Source organism: Belonocnema kinseyi, chromosome 4, assembly GCF_010883055.1.
Source record: "Belonocnema kinseyi isolate 2016_QV_RU_SX_M_011 chromosome 4, B_treatae_v1, whole genome shotgun sequence".
Taxonomy (NCBI): domain Eukaryota; kingdom Metazoa; phylum Arthropoda; class Insecta; order Hymenoptera; family Cynipidae; genus Belonocnema; species Belonocnema kinseyi.
In genome coordinates this window covers 104,930,111-104,943,134 of record NC_046660.1, presented here as the reverse complement: position 1 = coordinate 104,943,134, position 13,024 = coordinate 104,930,111, and the positions used below count along the sequence as shown (strand labels likewise).

Sequence of the window (13,024 nt, the reverse complement as noted above, 5' to 3'; positions counted from 1 at the left end):
GAGTGCAATCGATTTCAGGTGATCATTCATGGAATGACCCTACATTTAAAGCGTTAATAGTTGAGTAATTTAAAATTCGAATATTTAATTACAAGTTTTTAAATCGTACAATTAAAAATAAAACCATTCTAAATTCATACGTCCGAAAATTAATAAATTAAACTCGGAAGCGCAAATGATGAACAAATTTCTAAATTTAAAGCATTTTAAATTAAAGGTATATTAGAAATGATATATTTTCAAAAAGAGACTGTTAAATGATACAAAGTATTGGGCTCATAAAATAAATAAACTTAATTTCAGTCTAAATATGCAAACTGCTAATATGAAGGGTTCAGAATGAAACCAATATTATTTAATTTCATGAACAATATTGAGAAGTAACGCGCCAAACACTGATGATAAGAATTTATTATTATTTGGTAGCTTTTATTGCTCCTTTAATATAATTGATCCATGATGAAATTTTTTTTATTTCAAGACCATTTGTGTTTAAGTAAAACTTGAACATATTTGGCTCATTTAATTCTTTTGCCAGTGTTTTAACACAATACCATTTACTTGTCTTTCTGCTTCTACTGAAGACAACAACAAAGAGTTAAATTACCTTGATTATCAAAGATTAAATTAATTAAATTAATTATATTCTTAAACTTTAATAATTATCGAATTTGAATCGGCTGACCATGCACATGGCTTTCCCATCGTTGAAGTTCGAAACTTCGCCATCATTAATGAAGAATCTAGGAGCAATTACTGCGTACGTTGCACATTGATGAAATTCTTTAATGAATTCTTCCTTAGCGAGGTTTTAAATGTTTTAATTGATGAAGTTTCTTCAAGACCAGATAATTTGCTGAAAAATATTAATATGACTGAAAATTTTTTATAAAAGAAGAAACAAGTTCTTTCTAAAACTTCCATTGTTATTATTTTATGAACAAATTGATAAAGTGATTCAAAATTGTGATATTTAAAATAATATCCATTGTTTCCTAGTACGTTTTGAATTATAGTATTCCATCTTGCGATCATTCTTTGGTTTTTAAATAATAATTTTTATTATATGTTATAAAAAATAAACTGACAATATCAAAATGAGTAAAAAATCTTAAAAAGCTTGAGATACCAAATTGTCATTTTTCCTTTCAAAAGATTTAAATGTAGAATTTTTATAATTTAAAAAAGTTATTTCTATATTATACATGGATATTTTCCAAGGGAATTTTGATTAGGTGATTAAAAGTCGAGTTCACAGGAAGCGTCGGCGTGTGTCTTTATTACGAGTATTTCAATGTCTAGTAATATATAATTTATATAATATATAGCCATAATAATTTTCAATATTGTAATAAATTATCGTCTTTCATAATTCAATCGGAGTGTGTAGACTCAAATTTATCAAGCGCCATATAATTTTTTAACTTAACATGTTACTATGGACAGGAAGGGGAGATGAAAACTGTCCAGGAAATGTCGCATTAGTGCCAAAATATTCAAACTTAAGAAATGTTAAAAAGTCTATAGCAAATTTCTTTTTGTTAATTAAGTTCATAAACATTCATTTGAAGTATTTGTTAACATTTAGAAAAGATACAGAAGCGCTCACAATCTGACTCATTTACAGTTTCCAAATTTTGATTCATATGATAGCAGAAATATTTGAAAAGTTAATTTCGACTAAATAATATTTTGCGTTGAAATTTTAATACTGAAGATTCTTTAATTAAACAAAAATATTGGCTCTATTTAAACTTTGATGGAAGTATGTTGAGAAATATTGGAGCTCAATATATCTCAATAAAAAAACACCATAACGTTTATATTAAATTTGTACATTTGCACTCGTTATATTTAGTACAAATTTGTTGCACCTAAAAGTATGAAAAAAATTGAAGTTTTCATTACGTTAAAAGCGATCGACACTCGCCTTCCAAGTATTCTGTATCGGAAAATTAGTTCGTGGCAAGCAAGTTACTTTAAAAACGAATATTTTATCGTGCATCATTTTTTGCCAGTGATTTTATTATCCTTTAAAGTTTTTAAACATTACGTTTTCTGAAGTAAATTTGTTAATAGATCAATATTCATCAAAGCACAATTATATTCTGATTATAAACTTGGAATTGTAGTTGCAACTCATCAGTTTCATAAACGCTCAAATACAGTATAAATACACAACAACTTTGCCTAATTTTTTCAAAGGTTTTATATATAGGGTTATCCAAAAATCACAACCGTATTTTTAAATTAGACGAAGTAATTAGACTATTTAAAAGTTTCTTTTTTTAATACCTTTAAATCCATTATTGCTTAAATTCTTAGTAAAAATAATGATATAAAAATACAGCTTTTAATTTGAGAAATTAAGCTTTAATTTTGTCTACAGAAATTGTAAAAAAATATTTCTGTTTATTTCAAGAAATAAGAAACAGGTATCTTTATTATACTTTCAAGAAAGAATTAGTTGTGATTTTTGGAATAATGTACAATTTTTCTAAAATTTGAATACAAAAGTGCGCAAACAATTTATCTCATTCTGCAGGACTTATTGATAAATAATTCTCGTAAATGCCCTTCGGCTATAGAATATCTATGCGTCATAAATTATTTAGGTTACTCAATGTTCAATACTCTCACAAGCGTTTCAAGCGAAGATCAAAAACTTTTTTCTCAAAATATGAGAAAGCATTTCCATCATAATTATAACATTTATTTAATAAAAATCAAACTTTCGGAATAAAATAGTGGCAGTAGACAAATTAAATATGACTTTTCATTTTAATAACTAATCTGTTATTTAAATTAATACGTTAAGTCTTCGAACAACAACTGATAAATTAATGATTCTAAAAATACGAGTACATCTTAATTGTCATATAAAAACTATATTAGTACCCTGTTGAACATTAGGTTATCATTACAGTTTTTCAAAACTAATGTTTCTATCATTCTTGCATACTACAATTACATATATATACACGAATTCACAAACAAGGAACTTTTTTCTCTGGTTCCAGTTTTCCAGATATTTTCCTTTTATTTCGTTGCAACTTTTCTTGTTAAAGTATTAAAATTTAAACAAATTACTTTAAATTCTATCCTGAAATATGAAATGTTGATAATTATTTCTAAAATAAAAAAGTTCATCTCCTACTGGAACTATCTCAGAAAATTCGCATATTTTGAAAAAAGAGTTTTGATCAATCACTGTTATTCGTTCCTTTTCCAACCACAGCCATTACTTATGTCAGCTTTTCGAATGGTATTATATATTATATAATGTATATATGTATATACATTCATTTTTTTATATTTCGTGTATAATTGTAATACATTATAATATGGTCTATCTATATTTATAGTAGGCATAGAGACTAAGGCGGGAATGCAAACGAAATCCCGGGTAGCCTCTCTTTCGTTCACACATTCGGTCTCGTTTTTTTCATTCTCACCTTCTTTTTCTCGTGTGCTGGATTCAAGCGAAAACGATTGACTGTTTCACGGTAATTTCAAAATTTCATTCACTCAATTTCATTCATTATCATGTTAAGACATTGATTGCTTTATATTCTATATCACTGTCTTTTTATTACATCTCACGTGCTAATAATGTACCTCCCTTTATTTTTTCTTTGCATTTCTGGTTGCCCTTATAATGTAAACCTTTTCAAGATCAGCAGCAGTTTTTCGACAGTAATTATTCTGTAGCTCATGAATTATTTGTATATCTCTGCCTTTCCTTCTTTCTGTTACGTTTTTTTATCTTACGCCAGTTTCTGAGCTGAAATTCTAAAATATACTTTTCTTTTGTCAAATAAAATTGATTTTAGTTGAATCCACTTGAGTTCTATTAAATTATTCGAATTTACTTGACTTTAGTTGAATACAATTCAATTGAGCTAACTGCACTTGATTCCAATTAAGTTTATTCAAATTATTTTGAATTGGCGCAATTGATTTGAATATATATGTTCAAATTTACCGAAATTTATTCAAATTAACCTTAATTTCATTCAATACACTCCTTGAAATCGGCGCACTTTACTCAAAGTTACTTGAATTGACTTAAATTCATTTCAACTTAGCCAAATTCGCAGTCAAAGCATAGTTAATCAAATGAGCTTGAATGTTTTTTAATTCACTTGACTGCAGATTAATTTGTTTAAAAGCACTTGTATTTATTCAATTACACTTACATTTATTCGAATTCACCTAAATTTATTTATACTCACTTCAATTAATGTAAATTTACTTCCATTGATTGAAATTTGCTTGAATTTGTTCAAATTTACTTGACAGTATTCAAATTCACTTGTACTTATTCAGATTAACTTGAATTGATTCAAATTAATTTAAATTAATTCAGATTCACTTAGATCGATTCAAATGCATAACTTGAATAAATTTAATTGAATCAAATGCAGGTGAATTTCAAAAAAGCACATTAAAGTTTAATGCACTCGAGTCCACTTGAATTGCCCATGTAAAATTCAATTTTTGAATTTAATTGTAAGATGTAGATCCGTGTCATTTTAGTAATATATACTTGATTTTAGCGAAATTCATTTGAATTTAGACGAACTCACTTGCAGTTAGTCGAATTTAGCCGATTTCAGTCATATAGATTGTGAGTTAATTTTAATAACATTTAGTTGTATTTATTCAAACTCAACATCCATTGAATTTATTCTAATTTATATGTACTTCATCAAATTCATTTAAATTTCGTCAACTTCACTAAAATCCAATGAATTCAGGCGAATATCCATATTTTGAGTGGTTCGTTCCTTTTGAACAATATGCTTAATTTTTCTCGAAACTTTTATTAAAGCATGCTAGACATTTTACAAAAATGTGCTTCGATTGTCGAGGCTTCTCATAATATTAAAATGTTCCCAGTGGGGAAAAAAGTTAAGGATGTCCTAGAGACGTCTTTGGAACATCCCTAAGACGTCTTTTATAACATGTATTTTGGTAATCCTTGGGATGATCTTAAAAGATCTAATGTCAGTACGAAAGATGTCTCAAAAATGTGCATGTCTTTAGGCCATCTTTAGGACATTGGACGTCTTAAAGATGTTGATTGGTCTGACATAGGACGTCCTAGGAACTTCACAAGGACGTTCTTGGGATTTTCATAGTTTTGTGCCCACTGGGTTGTGAAATTTAACTTCTCCGAATTGATTTCCTTTATCAGAAACTTTTATCATTTGTGAAAACATTATTTTTATTTAAATGACAATTAATTTCCCAAGTTATTTAAGCGTGTCGCATGAAAATTTAAAAAATATCCGACATAACATTAGATGAATAACATTATGATGGAGAAAATGGTCAATTTTCGTAAAATTGGACGGTCAGAGTAGAAACAACTCTCAATCAAAATCTACTATTTATATTTTGAAATCTCAGCCGAAAAAAGTTTTTAAGTTGCTCAACATATTATATGGACTTGTAGATCCTTAAAAAATCGACATGAAATACAGAAAGAAGGAAAAACTGAGATTTTCACAAATTTTTTGCCCATTTCCGTCAGATCGAACTGAGTTTTTCTTTTCAAAATACCAGTGCTGATAAATTCAACATTCTCTTTTTGTTTTTCTCTCGCATGGTCCATCGTCGTCTGTAGCTCATGTCATAAGTTAATTAGGAGTGTCAATCAGTCATTAAGTTTGCGTACTCTTGCGCTAAATGTTGGTAAATTGTGGACTTTGGACGTGGATTTGGATGGAGTGTGGTGTACTGGTGTGTTGAATGCGCGTGAGAGAGAAAAGCTCTTCCCTTATGTATTTTCTTTGTTTGAACTTTAGAACATAAATCGAGGCGATTTTTACGTATGTGAACCGCATCAAAGTATGTGAGCTTTTCCGAGTTCCCCGATGTAATATCGAACGTGTGACGATGCGTATCAATCATCGACAGACTAACTTAACTTGGAACAGTCGTATCTAAGTTAATAATGAATAAATACCCAAAAAGATACGCGTAAGCAGATTTTGTATCAAATAGACGGAATAAGGAACAGTAACTGCATTTCCACCATGATTAGCATAACATCAACTCTTTACATTCATAGAAGGAACTTGAGTGGATCATGTTTTCTTCAAAAGCTGTGCGGATACTTTATTAAATTTCTTTGTTTTTTAGATGTCGGCAGTTATCCAGTTTTTTAGACAAGACCTGTCAATAAGTTTAGTGGAAAAGATTTTGGACGAATATTAGTAAAATGCTCAAGAACTCTAAAATCCATTGCTTCTCTGTTCTTTTTTTATATTCATTTGCGACAAGTTTGATCCTAGAGCCCAAGCCTTGAATGCAAATGAGGAGTCAGTCTGGCGAAGCTGCCCAGTGGGCAAGAAAGTTAAGCATGGCCTAGAGAAGTCTTCGGGACATCCCTGAGACGTCTTTTGGAACATGTCTTTTGGTCATCCTAGGGATGATCTTAATACGCCCAATGCTAGTACGAAATATGTCACGAGAAAGTTCTATGTCTTTAAGACGTCTTTAGGACATCTTTAAGACATTAGCTGTCTTAGAGACGTTGACTGGACTGACATTAGACGTCTTAGGAACGCCCCAAGGATGTTCTTGGGATATTCATGGTTTTGTACCCACTGGGTGATGAAGCGTGATTCACATGCAGGGCTAAGAAAAAGGACAATCCGTCTTCTTGAGCCTAGAATTGGAGATGTGGTGCTGACAGTATATCGTATTAAAAACACTACGAATCACTTGCGGACTTAAAACGCGTACCGCCAATTTGCTATGATCCAGAGCAAGTCTGCTGAATATATATCTAAATGTAGATAAACAACATTGGAGTGTCGATCAGTTTGGCGACTATCAAACCTAACACGTGCTGGATTCTGCTTTATTCTTCCTGGAAGTTGACTACACTGAGGAAGCAAGCAAAGAACATTTTTATTGTACGAAACACCCTACAACTCGTGTACCATCACGTGTGGTAGATACATCCAGTTTTCATATAAAACGCACGAGAAACAATGAAGGCTCCTGCACTGTAGTACTAAATATTACCCTCCATGCAACTCTGCTCTCAAAATTATATTTGATTCCACTTGGCAAAGTCCTATTGGCTTCAAATTGATCAGAAAAGCTTAGATACTAGGATGTATTAACTAAAATCAAATAGAATGAGAATCTAAGACTCTTCATCGGTCAGATCTTGTTCGTTTCACAAACGAACCTTCTATTCCTACAACTGTCCAAATTTTAATGATTTATGATGAGATAACTTTGAGAACAGAGTTGCGTGATTAATATCCTAAACGTGATGTACCTGGCGAAAAATTCATTGACTAATCTCGAAATCGAAGACCCTCAACACTCGGAAGAGTGTACGTCTCTAATCGTAAGAAAATCAGTTCGCTTTTTCTAATCCATTGTATAAATCCAGCGATGATAAATTGTGAAAAACCGATAATATTTCGATCTACGAATGTATTCATTTTATTAGCGAAAAAGAGTGCGGGTGAAGGAGAAACGCCGGGAGTTTTGATTAGCTTCCTAAAATCTCGTGCAAACGGCGAAAATTTGATCTTTTGTTCAAGGTACCAGCCTTTTCTTTCGTCGTTTCTGAAGGGTTTCTAAAAATAAGAAGCCATATATGGTGACGAAGGTATTCGATACAAGACTAGCTGTCGCACTTTTATCGTGACAAGCAGCTCGGATAAGACGCGAGTGAGCTTGAACTTTGCGCTTATGCAATATAATATAATTCGTTCTCCCGAGCACGACCGATCGTTGAAGCTCTAACCTAAGCTCTAATTTTCTGGGCCTTTTCCCCAGAATTTGTCGAACCGATTGCGAGCCATTTCTAGGACATCGGTGGCAGCTGATCGTTGCGATGCACCCGGACTGATTGCTGGAGCTTCCAGCACATGATATCCTGACCCACTTATCTGAGGAGGTTCTGCTTCCAGGACACGGTAACCTTGTTGTCCGGGGACAGCGACAGCTGGAATTGTCGAAGTCGACAGGACAGTATCTTTCTTCCTGTCGAATTCAAAGACAGGATCCTCCAGACAACGCAGATTCGTTCCAGCGACTGTTTTTATAGATGGTTCTATTTTTTGATCGTCTGTGTCTTCTTCCTCGTCGGTTGTGTGCTGGAAAGAACATAGGATTTAAAATTAGTTAAGTTGTACTGAGATGATTTCTGAAATAATGATTTTCTTCTGCTTTATATACCTTGCTATGTTTTGTTGGAGTGGGAGACCACTGAACGTGTACTGGCAAGGGGCTGCCCCTATCCGAATCTGGATCTTTATGTCCATTAGTGCCGCTAAAACTTCCAAGAGATACACTTTCACTTTCTGGAGATTTGTAACCAGAGTGCTGCGAATGGTGTGATTTGTGCTGAGCCCATTCAGGTGGTGCAGATTGCGGCAATGAGGAAGGTCCCCATGACTTTGCCTCACTGTGTGGTCTTGTCAGCGGTTCCCCTTTATGGAAAAAAGTTAAAATCGAATACTTTTATTTTTATTTACTTGCGAGTTTTTGACTTTTTCTAGTTATTAGGGATTAGAAGTTTTCATTTAGAAACTTTCTAGATCATTTGAAAACATTCCGTACTTTAGAGAAAATTTTAGAAAAATAGAGGTATATTCTAGAAAAACCGGTGTAGATTATTCTATATAATTCTAGAATATTTATATGAAAAAAATCCAAACCTTTGTGAAATATTCTTCTGATAGTTGGCTTTGGCATGTGTACCAAAGTAAATTAGTGCCCGTATTATCTCACTAATTTAGATTTATGAAGATCACTCTAGAAGAATTTAAAAATATTTTCAAACATTATAGATGGAACAGAAATGTCTAGAACAATCCAGATTTTAAGAGAATATGAGAAATAAAAGAATGTTTAAAATAATCTGTGAGCGGTTCCAGATAATTCTATACAAATCTAAAATTGCCGGGAATTAATTTACTGAACGACAATTTTGAAAGTTTTTATTTTAAAAACTTTACAATAGTTGAAGAATGGTTTAAAATTTCCTCAACGGGAAGTCTTTTAGAACATTTTTAATTTAAGAATGTTGGGAAATGCTAGCTTTGAAAATTGCATATTTTTTACTTCAAAAATTTCTTTAGATTTACATAATTACTATTCAAATTTCTTGAAGGTTTAAAACTGCTTGGACCCAATAGAGAATGTTTTAGATAATTTCGATCTGGACGCGGTGGAAATTTAAATTTTCTTAGTTTACCAAATAGAACCTACTTTAGCCCTACCCAACCCGCCATATCCTAGTTTGAACCCCGTTGGGTCTACTCTAGCCATATTTAGAACCTCCTAAAATTCTCATACATTTACTACAAATTCTCTGTGAATTTCAGAAACGTAGAAGACCTCATTAAGTCCTGTGTAACCCTCGAGACCCCCTTTTCGTTTTCTGAGGATCTATATTGCGCGTTATTACGCATTATTACGCATTATTACGAATTATTACGCTAATATTACGCGAGAAGTGTACGAACAAAATATGATATTAAATATTTTATTTTGCTATTTATTTTGTTCAGAAAGGTCGATTTATGTACAAATGCTACAAACTACCGAATTTAGTACTCAGTTTACGTTTCCTAAGCGATAAAAAGTAAGAATGCGATGCTAGTAGGTTTTTTAAGTATTGGAACGTATAGGAAATGATACTAGGTTTCTAAAATAGGTCTTAATTTTCCTTAGCAATTGCAACACTTCTAATATAATTATTATTAAATACTTGAGTTACTCGGAGATTGCAAGCTGAGACCCTTAGCAATATTAATTGTAAACATAAATATTTTTAATGTGGCGTATTTTTCAGAAAATGTTAGATAAAGTCAACGTATAGTTTTCCACCTTAATTTAAAAAATAGTTTTTTTTCCTTTTTTCTTATTTCCTAATGGACATAGATAGCTAGAGCTTTTAGACGTAGTGTGTTAGTGACACTGAGTCAGCGATTTAGTGATGGCCACTCTCTCCTGATTTTTTCGTCAACTGTGAGTGATACGTAAAAATGGATATAATTTTTTAGTTTTAAGTAACTTGTGTACTTCAGTAACATGCCTCACCCCACAGGTTTAATAGTGGTGTTACGATTTTGAATACGGAAAAACAGCCCATAAAGAACCACATGGAATTCAAAGTAGAATTCCACGTGGTATTCTTTGTTTAAAAATTGCAACCGAATTTCACGTGGTTTTTCTAGATTTCCACGTGTGAATAGTCTCACGTAAAATTCTACTTGGACTTACTGTGCATAGTATTTTAGAAAATTAAAGAATTCCGAAATAAGCTGACGCGATAAACATGCCCAAATTTGTGGGCCAATTTTTATCGCAGGTAGAGAGTAATCTGAAATGGGGTTAAATTTTACATTTAGTTGCGTGTGTGTGTGATAATATCCTACCTTCCCTGACGTTTTGGGTGACAGTGAATGTTTTCCCTGTGTCCAGAGGCACTGTCCAATTTACGGGTTCTGGTGACCGCATTATCATCTGTTCCGGAGACTTCACGCGTGTTGGTTCCGGAGGGCTTTTTACCACTGGTTCGTCGTCGATCCAGGGACTTACGGTCGACGCTGGAGCAGCTACTTGCGACGGCGGAGTCGACGCAACGCTCGATCCTCCGGTTGTATCCCCGTTTACATGCGGCTCCGCGGTCACTAGAATCCACAAATGACACTTACACAGAATGTATAAAATCTTTCTTCTTAACATACTTTGTTCGAGCTTGATGATTCATTTTAACCCTGAAGTTCAAAATTCGAATCAAATTACACTTTTACATTCTTATTAAATTACTCAAAGATATATATACAGAATTGAAAAAAACAGTATCCCATTCAAAAAATGACCTTCTACTGATTTTAAATTACGTTTATTTAATCATTAAAATAAACATTCACTAATTTAGTATTCTTATAATCAATATTCACAGCATATACTGAAACAAGATTTTGATAACGTAATATTAATGGACATAATATTTTTTTAAATCATCAAGCTTAAACTGATTTCTAGAACAGGAGTTTTACAGATAAGACTCTAGCCAAGACAATATATTTCTCTAAAAAAAACTGAAGAATTTTGGTTAATTTGAAAGCTGATCTGTAAATTCTTTCCAAAAATTTGTAACCACAACAATACAAAATTTGTGTCAACTGATACTGGAGTGACCTAAAAGTACATTGATATACGAGATAGATACATAGAGCGAGGAGATAGTATGTGGGAAGCGAACACGTACAGTTACAATGCACAATCAATTAGTTGCAGTGAATATTTATAGCATTTTGGCAATATAACACCACACGTGCCTTGTTATTTTCACTCTACCGGATTATACACCAATTAAAAGATTCCTTTTTTGTCCTAGAGAAAAAACTTTAAAAGAATTGAAAAATCTATATTTCTGTTCCAACGCGGTTATAGAAACAGATGTGTTCACAATAATTGTATATGGGCTTAATAATCCATATAAATTTGAACGTGTATTTTACAGCACACTAAAACACGCATTATAGCATACAAATTACAAATATACATAAGAAAATACCAATAAAAAACATATATTTATAATTCATTCTGATTATTTCAGGCAATGTTACGATAAATTTCATCTAAATAAAGTTTGTTGATAATACATAAACACACAAAAACCATGATGAAAAAGCGATCTGGCTTGATGGTCATTATTTTTGTATTAAATCTAAAAGTAAAGCATAACATTTTATAATAGCAATGAGTCAATATTTATGTATGTATAGAATTGTCAATGTATAATGTCAGGGTGTTCTGAAACCGCATTGTAATTTTTATCACGAATTACCATGCATTCGACCCTCTCCCATTTCATTTGAGTCCACAAAAACATAAATGAGCTTTTTCTTGTAGTTAAAAAAATAGTATTATGAAGTCCTATAAGCCCAAAAGAAGTTAAACACGTAATTTCCATAAGAAAATAAAAACGTTTTGTAAATTTTATTTAGAATCATCAATGTTGCATTATCGAGTTGACCGTAATTTTTTTTCACAATTAGTCATACTAGGCAGTCTGATAAGTCCCTGAAAAATGAAACACGGAGACGTTTTTTTGGCCAAAGTCGGTTTTGTTTTTCAACATACTCTCCTTTCAGGTCGATACAGCGAGTCCAACGATTTTCTAACTTTTTGATACCATCCGAAAAGTACTCGATCGGAAGGTCTCCAAAATACGCCTCAGTTTCAGCTATGAGCTCCTCATTTTAGTAAAAACGCTTACCGGTGAGCCATCTCTTCAGGTTAGGGAACAAGTAATAGTCGCTGGGGGTCAGGTCTGGTGAATACGGTGGCAGAGGAACCAATTCGAAGCCGATTTCATGCAATTTTGCTGGTGCAACTAAGCATGAATGAACAGGCGCATTGTCATGATGATAAAGCGGTTTTTTCTTCTTCAAATGCAGTCTTTTTTCGGCGATTTCGATTTTCAATCGGTCCAATAATGATGAATAGTATGCTCCGGTTATGGTTTTACCTTTTTCAAGATAGTCCACGAATATTATGCCATGTGCATCCCAAAATACGGAGGCCATAACCTTTCCGACCCATTGTTGCGTTTTTGGACGCTTCGGAGCACTTTGGCCCGGTGGAACCCACTGTTTTGTCTGTTGCGTTGACTCAGGAGTGTAGTAATGGATCCAGGTTTCATCCATGGTTATGAATCGGCGCAAACACTCGGTCGGCTTACGCGAAAGTAATGCCAAATTCTGCTGGAAAGTTGTCACACGAATTCGTTTTTGGTCCACTGTGAACAAACGCGGCACCCATCGCGCGCAGAGCTTCTTCATTCCCAAAACTGAATGCACGATATTGCCCACACTTTTCAATGATATGCCTACAGCATTAGCTAACTCTCTCAATTTCACTTTGAGATCATTCAACATCATATCATGGATTTTTTCGGCATTTTCTGGTGTAGTGACCTCTTTTGGGCGCCCAGATCGTTCAGCATCAACTGTGCTCGTACGGCCAC

At 32.9% G+C, this 13,024-nt stretch overlaps 1 protein-coding gene across 4 annotated transcripts in view; it reads right to left on the bottom strand.

The window, feature by feature from the left end:
* Positions 1 to 1,274: 1,274 nt before the first annotated feature.
* Positions 1,275 to 13,024, bottom strand: part of LOC117171297 — a 68,113-nt gene continuing 56,363 nt past the window's right edge. For 3 of the 4 annotated variants that reach the window (XM_033358457.1, XM_033358459.1, XM_033358458.1), the window contains 3 exons: positions 10,422 to 10,676; positions 8,215 to 8,468; positions 7,788 to 8,132 (listed from right to left, as the gene is read on the bottom strand). In XM_033358457.1, coding sequence (XP_033214348.1) covers positions 7,788 to 8,132; positions 8,215 to 8,468; positions 10,422 to 10,676 — 854 coding nt within the window. Of the gene's footprint in view, positions 8,133 to 8,214; positions 8,469 to 10,421; positions 10,677 to 13,024 lie in introns of all 4 variants that reach the window. The other variant, XM_033358456.1, reaches the window with a different exon arrangement.